We start from the raw sequence: 16,519 nt of genomic DNA, 5'->3' as shown, positions 1-16,519 counted from the left end.
CCACTCCAAAGAGGAGGAGCTTGCCTGGCTCCCCCTACGTGCCAGGTGCTGTGCCAGGTGCCCACGGACTTCATCGCCACCTATCCCTGCAACCACTGGGAGAGCCCCCCATTTTGTAGATGAAGAAGCTATGGCTCAGGGGCTTCCTTGGCTTGTGTGAGTTGAGGGGGATGTAGATAGGAAGCAGGGAGACAGTGCCCTCGTCGTGGTCCTCAGCCCCTCCATGGCTGGTGCTCCCTGGCCTCTCTGGCGCATCGCCCCCCTTTCACACATGGCTGGGATCTGGGCTTCCCTGACTGACCACACGCAGCCGACCTGGAGCATCCCTGTAGCGCTCCAGCCTGTCTGGGATCTCGCCCTCCCTGCTGCTGTGCCGTGTGTTTCACATCAGCCAGTAAGGCGACTTCCAAAGCAACATGTATTCAGTGAAGGTTTGCTCATCTCCTGCAGGTCCCAGGCACAGTGGATAGGAGAGTGAGCCAGACCCACTCTCTGTCCTTGAGGCTCGGGAGTCTTTGGGGGTGGGGCAGGGAGGCCAACCGACCCGCCTAATCACACCAAGAGGTGTGAAATTGCCCCTGAGAACGCCTTCAGTCTGAGACGTTTGGCCACACAGGTGAGCCGCCAGGGGGCAGAGGCTGGATGGCCCCCTGGGCTCTGGGTTCTGCCAGGGTGCAGAAGGGCAGGGAGCATCCCAGCAGCAGGCTGGCTCTTACGCACGGACTCTCTTTTCCATCCTCCTCACCTAGTTCCTCCACTAGTGGGTGCTAGCACTTTCTTTCCACGCTGATGCTCTGATGATGCTCTGGTGGACCTTCCTCCCACAGGGTTATGGGCTGGTTGCTTCTATCTGCAAAGCCACACAGACCCCCCAACCCTCCTGCCTGTGTGGCAGAAAGAAGAAGAGAAAGAGGAGAAACGCTTCCATAGCACTTACTAAATGCCAGGCACTGTTGTAGCACTTTATAAATACTAACTCATTTAGTCCTCACCGCACCTTGGGAAGTAGGCACCGTTACTGCCCCATTTTACAGATGTGAAAACTAAGGTGCAAAGAGGTGACATAACCCACCTGAGGTCCCACAGCTGGTCAGTGGTGGGTGCTCACCACCGCTGTTCTCTGCCACCTCTCCAGAACAGGAACCTTAGTGCCCTCGCCTTACATCTTTCTGGCTCTGTGACCTTGGATAACCTGTAGAGTCTTGGTCCCCTCCGCTGTAAATAAGGATAAATACCTCCTATCTGGAAGGGCTGCGGAGGACCAAGTGACACAGTGTCCCTGGCACTGGTCCCTGGGGTCAGTTCTCATTGGCCCAGGGTCTGCTGAGCTCCAGAAAGTCTGGAGGTGGGACTTGAGCTCCTGCCAAGGAAGTTGGAAGGGCCGGGGATAGGAAGAGAGGAGGGGGAGGGGGCTCCAAGCCAGGTCAAGGCCTGGAGGTGAGAACGCACCGGGCCGTTTCATGGGACAGCAAACAGCAGAAGTTGTTGTCAACAGTTTGATCGGTTGAGTCATCAGCAAGGGCCCCACGGCCCTTCTTAGGGCTGACTTGGTGGCTTCCTGCTGGGTACAGAGTGAGCAGTGTTTTAGAAAGAGTAATCTGATGTCAGCAGGAGGCATGCACTGAAACACTGTCTGGTCACTCCCTGTAAAATTCTTCAATGCCTGCCCCGTAGCAATGCTGTCAAGGCCGTGCCTGACCTGACCACTTGACCTCTGCCTACCTCTGCAGCCTCATTACAACCCCCCAGCTAGAATGTGAGCTCTGCCATGGAGCTTTGTCAGTTTTGTACCAAAATGTTTGCTTATTGCAAACTGTAGTGCCTAGAACTGCGCCTGGCACATAAGAGATGCCTAGTAAGTATTGGTTGAATGGATGAAGACTTGCCACCCAGACTGAACTCATTTCATTATGCCTCAAGCTGTCCTGTCTGCCCCTGAGTCCCCCTGGCATGGCTAATCCCTGTTCACTTTCAGGTAGGAGTTTTAATGTCACCTCCTCTGGAGAACCTTCTGTGACTCTCTACTTGCCCAATTATAGCACTTACCACACTTCTTTTTTTAATTTCTTTATTTTCCCTGATTACATCACTGAAAATTCTAACTTTACAGAAACATATAATATGGAAAGTGAAAGTCTCAAGTCTCATCCTACAGAGAGAATGTCTGTTAAGAGACATCTTCTTTTTGCATGTGAGATATTGCATATATATATACACATATATGTAAAAAATACATTTTTCTCTGTGTATGTATTATATATATATACACTTTTTTTAAAAAGTGGGATCATACTATTAATACTGTTATGCAATTTGCTCTGGTTATTTAATAAGTCTTGGATGGGCTTCCCTGGTGGCGCAGTGGTTGGGAGTCCGCCTGCCGATGCAGGGGACGCGGGTTCGTGCCCCGGTCCGGGAGGATCCCACATGCCGCGGAGTGGCTGGGCCCGTGAGCCATGGCCACTGGGCCTGCGCGTCCGGAGCCTGTGCTCCGCAACGGGAGAGGCCACAGCAGTGAGAGGCCCGCGTACCGCAAAAAAAAAAAAAAAAAAAAAGTATTGGCCATCTTGCATATCAGTAATTAAAGACCTACCTCATTCTCCTTCATGACTGTATGCAGTGTTTCTTTTAATGGTTGTACCATAATTCACTTAGGCAGTCCCCTTCTGTTAGACATTTGGGCTGTTTCCAGTCTTTCACTGGTATAACCATCATTGCAGTGAACATCTTTATACAAAGATCTTTGAGTCCTTGTAGAAATGTTTTTGCAGAAAAATTCCTTAAAGTGGAGGTGCTGAGTCAGAGGGTGAGAACATAGTAGATCACAATAGATATTTCCATGTTATTCTTTCTGGAAGAGTTGTACCTTAGCCCCAGAGTTCTGAGATCGTGCCTTTCCCCTGGCCCTGCCTTGGCTTGCAGTGGTCAGTCTGTCCCTGAGACCATCAGCCCCCACGGAGGTAGACAAAGCAGCCCACTGTGGCTGTGTTCTGGATGCTAGCACAGCGCCTGGTGCATGGTGGGCAATGAATAGATACTTGTTGATTGAGTGGGTAAGGGAATGAGGGGACGGAGAATGAGTGTGGGAGAAGGCTGTTGGGTTTGGGGAGAGTAAACTTTTGGTGGCTTGGAAAGCGTGGATTTGGCGGGTGTCTGAAATCTCAGTCCATGCCCCTTGTTCATGGGGGAGTGGTTCCTGCCCACTTCTCCAAGTTCATCACCTGCCCCTTTTCCGTCCTCCAGCTGTGCTTCCTGGGGTTCCTTACAAAACATTTTCCTCCCTTTGCCTGGAAACCCTTCCCCTTTTTAAGATGCTTCTCAGAAGCCACACTTCTGTGGAGCTTTACCTCTCAGGCAGGGTTAGTGCCTTTGTCCTGTGTTCCCACTGTGTTGACCAGTGAGAACACTGCCTCATTTGTTTATATGTCCTTCACCCCCTGTGGGTCGAGACCATTCTAATGGCAAGGGCTGTGTCTCCCAGATCTGTGTATTTGTAATGCCAGGCCTTCTCTGGGTATGAATGAACAGATAGACGGACAGGCAAGATCAGAAGTCAAAGTGGAATATTATTGTGGTTATGTAGGTGTGAGATTCTACAAAGCCTTGGTTGGGGTGGTGGCTTTGGAAAAGGAAGAGAAGGAAGAACCAAGGGGACTTGGTAAAAGGGATGTGGGGTCTGAGGGAAGGAAGAGTCACAAGATGGCGGCCCCGCCAACAGAAGTGGAGAAGCCAGAGGGGAAGCTGGTTTAGGGAGGGGGAAGGGTCGTTTGGTCTGGAGATGTGGAGCTGAGGGGCTGCTGATGGGACTTCCAAGTGAGGAGAACCAGCTGACAGCACAGATGTCACACTCCAGCCGAGCAAGATGTTGGAGCTGCAGATGGTGACGGGCTGCCATTGGCCTAGCAGTGAGAAGGGATGAGTTCTCCAAGGATAGAGAGCAGGGGCCTGCGGCCTGGTCCGAATGGGTGACTCCACACTTATGGGAGGCAGGAAAAAGAAGGGCCAGCCTGAACCAGAGCCATCAGAGGCAGCATCCGCATGGCCACAGAAGCTGAGGGATTTGAGAGCATGCAGACTGCAGAGGCTGAGGAGTAGAGAAGGAGGCCTCTGACTTTGGAATAAGGCAGTTTAGAGGCCTTTGGAGCAGCTGCTTCTCTGGAGAGGAGGATCAGGAGGCAGGCCAAAGCAGGCAGAGTTGTAGAGGACGCAGGGAGGAAGCTCGTGTCCAGGGCATTGGTAGGGGAAAGGGAGGGAACACCACTGGGACTTGTGAGTCACTTCCCTCCAGGGGCAGAACTGAGGGCCTCTGAGTGGAGTCTGTGTGCCCAGTGGAGATGGAAGGGCATTGAAATTACTCGCTGGAATTTCCAGCCAACCCGGGTGGGGTGGAGTGGAGATGCCTTGATGTTCAGGGAGCAGCTTCTGAGAGGTTTCAGGGTTTGGAAGAAGTGGGTGTCGACACGGCCATGCTAGGTAGGGGCATGGGGAATGGAGACAGGGGTACTCTCGGAGACTCCTGAGGGCCCCTCATGTTCCTTTGGGCGGGGGAAGGGACACCGTGCACGGGGCCCTTGGACTGTGAGGCCCTTCTCCCATTACACCTGCTTGTCCGACCGGAGGGGGCAGCCCATGCCGTGCACTCGGAGCCTGCAGGATGGGAGACAGACTGGCACAGAGCCCCGGGCTGGCACACTTGTGCCCTGGGGAATACCAGGCCTGGTTGTTCCCAAGCGCTGGGAGCAGCCTCACCCACCCAAACCAAATGAGGAATTGTGGCTGAGAGGGCCCTTCAGATCTACCCCGGCTATTTATAACGCAGCCGGGGCGGGGACAGGGAAGAACCAGGGACTGAGGGAGAGGGCGGGTGTGGGGTCGGTTGTACCTCTGGGGAACCCCATCAGCCCTGAGGCCCCAGAGAACCTACCCCAAATCCCTTGGTCTGCATTTCAGCTGTGGTGACAGGGAGAAACCTCTTACTGGTGAGGACAGCTCTAATAGAATGGCAGGAGCCCCACCTAGAGCTCAGAACTTCCGCAGACTTTTTTGGGGAGTTGGGATAAGGAACCACGTCCATTCCTCTCCTTTTTGCCTCCTCGCTCTTCCTCAACCCTCCACCCAGCTTGGAGGCTCAGCCAAGGGCCCTGTTCTCAGCTGAGATGCCCAGCGGGAAGGAGAGGTGATGACCCCAGGTGGGCCTAGGATGGTACGCCGTTAACCCCCCCTTTGGAATGCATTTCCAAACGAGCTCCAAAGAGTTGGACTCTTCCCCCTGTGGCCATACAGTTGTCACCTGACAGGGGATGTGCCGTGTGCACAAGGAGGCTGGTGGTAGACACACGAGGCATTAATGGACAACTCAGACACTGTATCATTGAGAGCCACACTGGCTGGTCTGGCAACTGTGTACTGGGAGAGACACTTGTGAGCTAGAAGCATCAGGAAGATTTTGAGGAAATCCCTGACTAGAGACATGGTTTGGGGGCTGGTGGGAGATTGGGGGGATTGGCGTGAGTGGGGCTGGAGCTTCAGGGTTCATTACTCAGAATCCAGAGTTTTCACTTGATCTGTCTGGCTGGTGGCACCTATTATACAGGTTTACAAAGATAAGTAGTGGGCTGGTCATGTGTGAAGCTGAATTTGATTCCAAGATGCCAGGTCCAGTGATGAAATGGGACAGCGGTGATATTCAAGGAACAACCCCACACAAACACACACACACACACACACACACACACACACCTCCCAACCTTCCCTCAAAGAAACACAACCAACTGCAAGAAGGCAGCAACCTTGTCTGTGGGCCTGATTCAGTGCACAGATGTGTTTCATTGAGACTGCAGCATGTTTTGTTTTTTAAATCTAATTTATCTGCCATCATTTTAAAATTGAGAGCTATCACCTAAAAATCCGGATTCCAGCTTCTCTTGAACAATCCAAGATGGGGCAACCTTGAGCCTGCACCGCCCCTGGCAGCCAGCAGCTGGAGCTGAGTGACACTTTCTTCAGTTCACCTGGTCCCTACCTGGCTCATTTCACTAACTAATCTTACCTGCACCCTCTTGGGTGCTGGAGTTGGCAGCTTTTGCCCTGGGTGTTGTGAAAGAGCTTTTCCCAGCTGCTGCCCTTAAACTCCACACCCATGAGAGTAGGTGGATTACATCTCTGGATGGGGCTCGGGGACCAGAGTGTGCACTTCACCCTCTGGATGGATTTAGTTTCTGTAACCATGGAAGAAGCCAGGGGAAGCAGGCTGGGGGTGGGCAGGGCTGGCGTGCTCCTGGTCCTGGGTTAAGTGTACCCTCCCCTGTGGGGCTGGTTCTACTGGGCCCAGGCCCCTCTTGAGGGAAAAGAGCTCCGAGGAGGTGTGGTTGCTAATGAGCAGCATCTGTGAGTAGGAGGTATGGCACCTGAGGCTGCCCGAGGCGGCCCCGCTGCAGCCCCGCTGCAGCCCCTGGCTGGCACTTGCGCTTCTTTCGTGGCGAGGCAGGGCAGGCCTCCTTTGCACAAAGCCTTGTTCCTCCCTCAGCCACGGTGGCGATGGAAAGAAACTATGGTTTCTCACCAGGGCTTGGCCTCCCTTCCTCAAAGGTGTCAGAGCCTGAGGCAGAAGTGAGAAGGGGCTTGTCGGCATCCCAAGGTGACACCGAGGTTGGCCCGGGGGCCCGCGAGGCTGTGCCGGCAGCTGCTCGTCCGCTCCGCCCCCGCCTGCCCGCGGGGCCGGTGAGGGGCTGTAAATAAAGCCTGTCTCTGGGAAGCGGACCTCCCCCTGCGCCCGGCCCGGCTGCGGCCTCGTTGCCCCTCCTCCGCGCTCCCGAAGCCTCCGCCAGCCGGCTGGCCCGGCGACCGCAGAGAGGGAACGGCTCCACCTCACCCGTCGAGTCGTGCATTTCCTGTGTCTTGAGAGCGAACGCGAACCTCCGCGTCCAGGAGGGCGGGATCTGTGGGGCCGGCGGCGGCCGCGGCGGCGGGGCGCCCGGCCCGGCTGGGAGCGGCGGCAGGCAGCGGGGCCCCGCCTGCCTGGAGAGCCGGCGCGCACGGCAGGAAGGGCCGCGGCGGCCGGCAGGGGCGCGCGGGCTCCGGTGACAGCCCTGGAATCGCGGCGGCGGCAGCGGCGGCGGAGCTCCCCACGAGAGGCGGCAGGGGCCGCACGGACGCCCCGCTTCCCCTTTCTCCGGGAGGACCTGGAGCCGGCGGGCGGGAGAAGGCTCATAATGGAGCCTTTCATCGGCAGCCGGTGGCCGGGCGCCAGGACGGACTCCGGGGAGGCCCGCGTGCTGGTTTAGGCCTGCCCTGCACGCTCTTCCCGTCCCCGCCTGCCGGCCTCGCTCTCGGGCGCCGGCGGCCACGGCTGCCGCTGCCGCTGGGACCCTGCTTCCTGTTTGCCCTCCGCGGCTCCCGCTGCCATGGAAGAGGAAGAGGAGGCGATAGGCTTTTTGGACAAGGTCCTGGAGGATGAAGATGTGTTTCTCCTGGAGGAGTGCGAGCTGGGAACCCCGACCAGCCCCGGCTCGGGGTCCCCATTCTTGGTGGCTGTGAAGGTGGGAATGTGACACGCCCTGGATGCTTGTCGGGGGAGGGGGCAGGGTTCGCAGCTCTGACTGCCGAAGTCTGTGCGGCAGAAATGGCTGATTTGTGCACAAACCTTGTGGCCGAGTGGAAGCACCTCAGCCTGAGAGGGGCTGGCGCCTGCCTGCCAGGGGACACGAGGGGCTGTGCTCTGGGCACAGCTGTTCCTGGGGGAGAGGCGCAGTGCCCGCCGCCTCCCCCTGGACCAGTTGTCCTCAGGGGGAGTGGCTGCTGGCTTTCCCCAGGCCAGTTGTGCAGAGGGCTTTCTCTGGCAGTGACATGAGTCCCCTGGTGGGCACGCCAGTGGTGTCAGCCTGCTGCCCCAGAGGAGCTGGCCGACGTGAAACTAGGAGGCCGTAATTCCTTGTTTCCATGGCAGCAGTGGGATAAGTGCACTTGTGAAGTTCAGGCCAAGGGAGCCACTCTCTTCCAAGCAAGTGGAATCTGGTGAATCTGGGCTAGGGCATGAGAGCATTTGGAGAGATGGAGAGCCAGAGGTCCCAGAACTTCCTTGAAGGGAAAGAATTGGATCAGCCGAAGAGGGGCGGTAACAGCTGGCTTGGAGACAGGAGCCAGGTGGCTAGGCACTTTACCCAAGGTGGGCATAGGCAAGAAGCATCTGCTGGACCCCAGCCCACCGACTCTGGGGTTGTGGGCATTCTCGGCAGCAATGCCTCTGTTTAATCAGAGATGTTGCCTCGAAGGTAGAGCAGGAGGGGAGTGGTTGCCTCAATCCCCTTCTCTTCACGCCCCCCCACCCCCACCCCCCCCACCCCCCGCCTCAGGGGCCGGGATTCCACTTGAAAGCACACCAGTGCTGCCTAAGGCATGCGTCCTTCCTTTCTTTCACCTCTAACCTGTGTTTTGCTCACCTCCTCTCTGTTCTGTGGCTGGAAGGGAGGGCCAGGGAGAACGTACGGCAGGGAGTTCACAGACTGCAAGCCAGGCTGCCCAACAGAGAGCGCCCGTCTTGTGGGGCCCGAGCCTATCTGCCCTGGCAGCACTGCACCCCAGAGGGCATGGTGCATGGAGCATTGCTCTGGGCAGGAGGCTGTCGCTGAGCCTCTCTGGGCCTCTTTGTCCCTCCTGTAAGATGGGGATCACTGCCCTGCTCCACCCGTGCTACAGTGTGGGTCAGAGGAGGAGCTAATGGAGGTAAAAATAGACTGCAGACCCACGGGTAGATGGCTGATGTGTGGAAGGGGTGGAGCAGTCGCTGTAGGCCTGGGTGTGGGGCAGAGAGGAGCCGGAACGGGAGGCTGGCAGTGGCTGGCGCCCCATCCCTGGTTTTCTCATCTGGTGCTAGCTCGGCACACTGGGGTAAGTCACATCTCTCATTGGGCCCCCAAGGCCTTGCCCTTAGGGTCTGCCCAGCCATCCCAGGACCAGGATGGGGAAAAGTCTGGTTATGAGCCAAGAGCACCTCCTGGGAGCTTAGTAGTAGTAGTGTGTAGGGTGGGACCTCTGTGGGTTCCTAATGGCCCTTCTCTGAGACACCCTCCCCAGCACAGATGGGGTTCCACTCATATGCTGCCTTATGGGTCCTCCCTTACTCTGGACCTCTAGTCTGGCTTATACCGGGCTAGCCCCCGTTTCACTCTGTTTGGAGCTCTAGACGTGTGCCTCTCTCCTCCAGGGCAGGGCCCTCTTGTTTTCATTGTGAGCGCTGCACGGTGCTTGGTGTGTGGCTGGTGTCCAGTGGATTGGTGGAATGAGTGAGGCTCCATGGGGCCCACACAGGGCGTACCATGTCCCTGGCCTTATTCCATCTCAGAGGTGTTCTAAGGAGGAAGCACACGGATACCAAAGGGGCTTGGGTGCACACCACACCTAAAAATGCTGTTCCTCCCAGAGCCCTGTGAGCGCCAAGATGGAGTCTTCCCCTCTGCCTCGCCGCCTCGGTGTTCCCAGACCTATCTCCAGCACTGGGGGGAGGGCCCCTTTCCTGAGTGTTGGGGGATTCCAAGCCCCCTGTGCCAGCCTGAACACGTCTAGGGTGCCCATCTCCTCTACCAGGCTTGGCTATCCATAGAGGGAGAAGGCAAATAGAAAGCTCATTGATTCATTCAACAAACACTGTCAGGTTGTGTTCTATTCAAAGCAGGCTGCCTGGGGGAGGAGACAGGTGAACAAGGCTTGGTCCTTTCTCAAAAAGAGTTCACAGTTCAGGGTAAGGGGGCAAGTGCCCAGATAATAGGAATATAATGAGAAAGTAGGCAGGGCCATGAGAAGGGTTCTGATAAAAGGGTACGAAATTCAGAGGAGGAGGGACCACTTCTCGTTGAGTCACGGCTGGACTGGGCGCATGTGTGTGCACGTGTGTGTGTGCACGTGCACGTGTACATGTGTGAGGTCAGGGCTCCTGTCCTGGGCTGTGGACTGGGCACACTCCTGCCTGGTAGACTCTTCTTGGCGGCTGGTAGAAATCCAAGGCAGTTCTCTCTTTGCTATTACTTTACTTCAGGAGTACTTACCTTAAACAGGAGTCATGTTCCTGAGCACATGTTCAAATGCCAGTCCTATAAATCAATCCTGTTTTCAGTGTAATTTCCGAGATGCTTCATCTTCCTGGGGGACAGATGTGAAGATGGCAGTGGTTTTCTCCAGAGCTGGAGCTGGAGCTTGCTATGTGTTTCAACCCACACTCCCCTTTGAGGAGTTAATGGTCTATAATAATAATGTGAATATTGATAGCGGCATCATCTCCCCTCTGTAAAGTGTTGTGTACGTTCCCGAAATCTTTCATATGATTCTATTTAAAGGTACCTAGGTCTGATAGGGGCCTTGCTATATAAAGGCTGCTATTTAAAGGAACTCATTTGTCAGGAATTTTAAAATCCTTTTGTAATGCAGATTAACCCTTCAGGTTAATTCTGTGCCAATTTTTAATGGATTATCTGAACCACCTTTGTTTCTTTTTCACTTGTCCAGGTCTCCGCTCCCTCCATGTGCAGTGATGGTCATGCCTGTGTCCCCCACTTAGGTTTTTTCCCGAAGTGTGGGCCACATATGAGATGATTTGAGAGATGATATTAGGTGGCACCTGGATATATATATTTTGCACTTTAATAGTTAGGCGTAAATTTTAATGTATCTTAGAAAAAAATAGGGACTTCACTGGTGGTCCAGTGGTTAAGACTCCACACTTCCACTGCAGGGGGCACGGGTTCCATCCCTGGTCAGGGAGCTAAGATCCCACGTGCTGCGTGATGCAACCAAAAATAAAAATAAAAAAATGACTTGCACATCTTTCCTGTGATTTCAAATATAATGCTTGGGATAAGGCTGTGCTTTTAAGAAGCCAGTTGTTGTAAAGAACAGTATTAAGTAAGTAATAGTGCCGGTGGTATGTATGACAGAACTGCAAAGGTGTGGGATGTGAATAGCTGAACTCTGAAAACACGGCTGGACCCCATGGGACCTGCCTGCAGCTTCAGACAGCAGGGAGCCCAGAATATGGAGATCTACCCTTTAGGAGGGTCCCCCAGCAGTGCCTCCCCCCCCCACCCCCCCACTCTCTGTTCTGCTGAGGAATTAGCTGAAAGAGCCCTCCCTGGTGCCTAGGGCTGGGGAGAGGAGAGAATGGCTGGGTTCCCTGCATGGACTCAACTCAGGGAGGGGCCAGCTGTCCTGAGGCTGAGACTGATACTTGGCATGGACATAGCGCCTAGACCCAGTGGCATCCGCTCTGACCAGACCCCCCCACCCCCGGGGTGCTCCTTGCAAACTGGTGTGGCCCATGGACTGAATTCTACTGTCTACGGAGCTGCTTGGCCTAAGGCTCTGAAATGCAAGTGGCCCTGCCTGTTCAGCCCACGTTGTTGTCTTGGAGGAGATCAAGGCTCCTGGAGAGTCTTGACTTGGCCTGGAACCAAACCTTTGGAGACTTTATTTAGCCCCGACTGTAGAAGACCAGGCCAGGCCAGAGCCAGCTAAGCCTTACTTGCAGATACTGTCCCTACCAGAGTGACTTGACCTCTTGGATTTGGGGCCTCAGGCTGACACTTTCAGCCCAGCAGATTATGTAAAATGCTGGGCATGAACGAGCCCCCCGTGGTTTCGTAAGCTCCACTTGGGGAGGAAGTGGGGACAGTGTCACTCAGATGGCAGCTTCCTTGTGCTGCTGGACTGGCAAGCAGCGTGGCACAGGCACTGGGGGCCCTGAACTCCGGAAAACTCCCCTCCCTGGGGATTCTGGGTGTGTGGGCACCTCTGGAGGGCTCTTTGGGGGCAGAGACCGTCTCCTTCACTTGTCTTCCCAGTGCCGGGCACATGGTGGGGAATGAGTGAATGGATGTTGAGCCCTGGTGTTTTATGGGTTAAGAATAGCTCCAGGAGGATTGAGGAAACAATTGTGAATTTCCAGATAATTCCAAGCCAGGAACAGGTGGGGTCTGAGGAAAGTGAAGATGGACGAGGTTTTGGGTGGTAACTGACAACAGGCCACCTCTTGGTAAAATGCACAGAATTTAATTTCACATTTTTTCCCATCACCTCCACCCCCACGCCAGCCAAAATGTCAGGGTGAATGTGGGCCAGAGTGGGGACTCTTGGGGGTGACTACTTACTGCCTTTTGGGGGGTTCTTTCAAGATTGGACTCTGAGGTTGGAGTCTCATGAGGAGCGGGTCCTGCTGCAATGGGCTATCATGGGGCCTGACACAAGGCTCTGTGCTCATGCCAGGGTGGGTGAAGGCTTGGTGGGGCTGTGAGTCACCACGTCTTCACCCTGGTCCTGGTCCAGCCAGCTCTACAGGTAAACTCACATTGTGCCCCCAAGTGACCTCCTTGAGAGGGTGTTTGCCAGGCCCTCAGGCAAATCCCCAGTTGGCAGGGAACGGGAAGGGAATGGGGCACAGGAGGGGAGCGCTGGCCCCCAACGTGGAGGGCGAGTTCCCGTTTGTCAGGCTGGGGAAGCAGCAGGTCTGACCTCGACCTCCACTTCCACCTCCAGGGCTGCGAGCCCTGCTCCAAGCTCCGGTCTCATTCCTTGGAGGGGGTGCTGCCTGCCTGCGATACCCACAGCTCTGGGCAGCTGGCATTTCCCACTCTCTGTGCCTCAGAAGGATCATGGTAACACCTTCTAGACTGTGGGATTCCAGTGAGTTAATCCACGGAAAGTGCTTAGAGCAGTGCCTGTACTTGTGAAACCATCAATAAATAACCATTGTCTTTCCCTAAAGCTTGGCTTCCACACTGGTCTCCTAATGCTGCCGAAAACAAATTACCACACATTTAGTGGCTTAAAACAACACAGATTTATTCTCTTACAAGTCTCAAGGGTCAGCAGGGCTGCATTCCTTCTGGAAGCTCTAGGGGAGAGAACCTGTTTCCTTGCCTTTTCCAGCTTCTGGAGGCCCCCTGCGTTCCTTGGCTCATGGCCCCATCCTTTGTCTTCAAAGCCAGCAGTGTAACATCTTTCAGTCTTGCACTCGATCTCTCCCCGTCCCCTTCCGCCTCTCCCTCTCCTTCTGTGGGCTCATAGCCTTTTCTCTTGCCTGCCTCTCACAAGGACCCTTGTGATTACGTAGGCTCCACCTGATAATTCCCAGGGTAATCTCCCCACCTAAAAATTCTTAACTTAATCACATTTGCAAAGTCCCTTTTGCCACATAAGGTGACACAGTCACAGGTTTTGTGGATTAGGAGGTGGACATCTTTGGCAGGACCTTGTTCTTCTATCACAGGATCAGATTACATTTCAGAGACTGGGAGAGGCAGCCTCCAGCACAAATTGCTAACTGGTTTGCTGATGGAAGGTCAAGGGTTAAGTCCTTCACCTGGGGAAAGGGCTGGAAAGCCTGTGAGGACATGCTGGGGTGGCCATGCAGCAGGGGGAAAGCAGCTCTCCTTCGGACTTAGGAGATTTCTGGTAGCTTCAGACACTCTCCCAGCTTTTGCTAAGGGTGTGCATTTGACGCCCAGAGAGGGATCTGTTGGAGATTCCAGTTAAGCATCCGAAGCTTGAAAAAGGAACAGGAGAGTGAGGAAATCATCAGAGCAGTGGATGAGACCAGAATTTGGTGTTCGAGGACCTGCAGGGGAATCTGAGCTCTGCCACTTTCTGGCTGTGTGATTCTGGGCTAGTCCCCTCCCTCTTTTAAGTCTTATTTGTTTGTTTCCGTTCATATAATGGAAAAATATAGTACCTCCCTCAGGGAGGTATTTGAGAGAGGGATGAAGCTAAATGAGAGAGTGGAAAGGACTTACAAGGCTTAATAAATGGCAGGTGCCCACATGTTAGGGGCATCACGTGGTGCTGGGCTTTATGGTGTCCAGAGGAGCGTAATGCAGGTGCTTCAAAGACCCTACAGAATCACCGGGCAGGTAACAAGATAGGGCACGCGTCAGGTGCTGCGGCGGTGCCACAGATTCTGACACGAGAGCTGACACTGCAGGCCAGAGGCTTCAGCCGTGTCTTCAGGAGAGAAGACCCCATGTGGGAGAAGGCATTTTAGGCAGCAGGGACGGCGAGAACCAGAGTTCAGAGGCTGGAACATTCCTGGCATGTTGGGAAGGCAGAGATCTGACGGCTGTTGGGGAGATTGGACAAGTAGGGAGAGGCACTAGAAGCCACTGCAGGTGTTTAAGGAAAGAATATGCTGAACCCCCATCACACTTTATCGTCATATATTTATATTTACGTGGCTTTTGTGGGTTTTTTTGTTTGTTTGTTTTTTAACATCTTTATTGGAGTATAATTGCTTTACAATGGTGTGTTAGTTGCTGCTGTATAACAAAGTCAATCAGTTATACGTACACATATATCCCCATATCCCCTCCCTCTTGCGTCTCCCTCCCTCCCACCCTCCCTATCCCACCCCTCTAGGTGGTCACAAAGCACCGAGCTGATCTCCCTGTGCTATGCGGCTTCGGCTTTTGTTTTTTAACGTCTTTTTTTCCCACTAGATTATAAGCCACATGAGCATTGGGGCTACTGAATGCTTGTTTCCCATTGTATCTACAGGGTCTGCTGGGCATTTGTTGAATGAATAAATAAATGAGTGAAGAACCTACCTGAGTCCCCCAGTAATCACATTTTGCAGTATTAAGTCTTTGACAAGCCTCAGGTGTAGGGTGGTGTTCTGGGAAGGTTGATCTGGCTCTGGTGAGTGGAGCGGAGGCAGGAGAGAGCGGCACTTGGAATCCGGTGGGGGGTGGGGTGCCGTGGGTCTCTACCACAGCAGAGGAGAGGGTGGGGCAGAGGGGAGAATCCTTGCAAGGGATGAGCAAGGACACTTTGAAGAGCTTGGGGACTCAGTGTGGCAGAGGAGGGGGAGAGAGAAGGAAGAGGAGGCCAGGAATGACTTGGGGATCTTGGGTGACAAGAGGAATTTTATGTCTTTTCACTCAGGGAAAGTTTTCAAGCACTTTCTCTGTGCCAGGCACTGTGCTAGTTGGTGGCCGCTCAAGGCTAAATGGGGTATGATCTCCACCATAGAGGAGAAGGAATTCTGGAGGGAGGAGGAGGCCTGTTGGCGTCTGTGCCTTACGCAGTCAGCCAGTCAGGAAATGCTGGCGGGGGTCGGGGGTACAAGGGGTAAAGTTGATGGCCCACAGCCAGCACCTTCCATTGTGGGATTGAACCCCCAGGAACAGGAAGATATAGTCAGAGGTGTAGCTGGAAGGCCACTCGGCCGGGGCTCCCATGCCCACTTCCATCCCATCCTCTCTATCCCTACTTCTCTCTGTTTATACATCACTTCCGCTGGGCACCTCCTCTGGCCCCTGCTGCGCCCTCCGTGTGACCATGCCCTGCCTCAGTCATGACTCTGATTTCCATTCTTAACTGTCTGTATCCCACCCCACCCCCCATTAAACTGCTCCCACACATGGGACCAGGTTCTTTTTTATCTTGCTCACTATTATAAGGTTGAATAGGTGGATGGATACAAATAAGGAAATGTGGGGAAAAAAAGGGTGGGAGAGAATCAAAGCAAGACATTAGCGGTAGGAGTAAGGGTGATTGTTTTTCCTTTTATATTTCTGTATTTTACAAATTTTCTATAATAAGTATTTGGCTTTTATCCCCTGCAAAAGTGTTAAAGAAGAGAAAAAAGGCAAGAAAACAGGCTGCTCAGGATTTTGGTCTCCTTTCTCATGAGCTGTTGGCTTTTGATCTGCTTTTACAGGTGGAAGCAGGGAAAGGCCTGGAGATGAGGAAGCTGGTTCTCTCGGGGTTCCTGGCCAGCGAAGAGATCTATATTAACCAGCTGGAAGCTCTGTTGCTGGTGAGTATATACTCTGGGGCCTTTGTGCTCTAAAACTGCTTTTGGAGTTGGAGAGGGTGGGGAACCTGGACCAGTCCTTCCCAGGGGTGGGGTCTGTGGTACTACTCTGCCTGTGGCTTGGCAGCCAAGGTCACTGAAAAGGCCTCTCAGCCCCGGTTCTCCATTACCTGCCCTGGGAAAGGTAGAAGAAGAAGCACCACCTGGTTGGGGGTGGCAGTCACTCCATCATCCCTGACTATAGTGCAGGCATTACTAATGGATCACAGTTCTCTGTCCAGGTGGGGTCTCAGCCTCCAACTCCAGCTGGTATGCTGGGCGATCTCAACCAGTCAATCACGTTGAGACCTCTTTGTCATCCCTAGTCCTGTTCCTTCCTTCTCCCTGGAGTAGTTAACCATTCGCACCATCCTGAGTCCCTCTGGCAGGAAATGTGAGTTGAAGGGCTGTCTGTGTCATTCTGAGAAGCTCTGAGGCAATAGACAGGCTGCCGCCCTCTGTGAATGTGCCTTAGTTTCCTCTCCAAGACGGAGGCGTTGTTGTGAGAATCGGACTGAGAGGGGAATAATACAATGTTTTCAAAAGGTAAAAGTAACCACACAGGGCTTCCCTGGTGGCGCGGTGGTTGCGCGTCCGCCTGCCGATGCAGGGGAACCGGGTTCGCGCCCCGGTCTGGGAGGATCCCACATGCCGCGGAGCGGCTGGGCCCGTGAGCCATGGCCGCTG

General features: G+C 54.2%; 1 protein-coding gene across 3 annotated transcripts in view; it reads left to right on the top strand.

The window, feature by feature from the left end:
* Nucleotides 1–16,519, top strand: part of ABR (ABR activator of RhoGEF and GTPase) — a 158,351-nt gene that overhangs the window by 92,548 nt on the left and 49,284 nt on the right. For all 3 annotated transcript variants that reach the window (XM_028498288.2, XM_028498286.2, XM_028498287.2), the window contains one exon: nucleotides 15,698–15,796. In XM_028498288.2, coding sequence (XP_028354089.1) covers nucleotides 15,698–15,796 — 99 coding nt within the window. The remainder of the gene's footprint in view (nucleotides 1–15,697; nucleotides 15,797–16,519) is intronic.

Source organism: Physeter macrocephalus, chromosome 14 (assembly GCF_002837175.3).
Source record: "Physeter macrocephalus isolate SW-GA chromosome 14, ASM283717v5, whole genome shotgun sequence".
NCBI lineage: Eukaryota > Metazoa > Chordata > Mammalia > Artiodactyla > Physeteridae > Physeter > Physeter macrocephalus.
The sequence above is the reverse complement of the archived record's forward strand: the minus strand, read 5'-3'. Positions and strand labels throughout refer to the sequence as shown.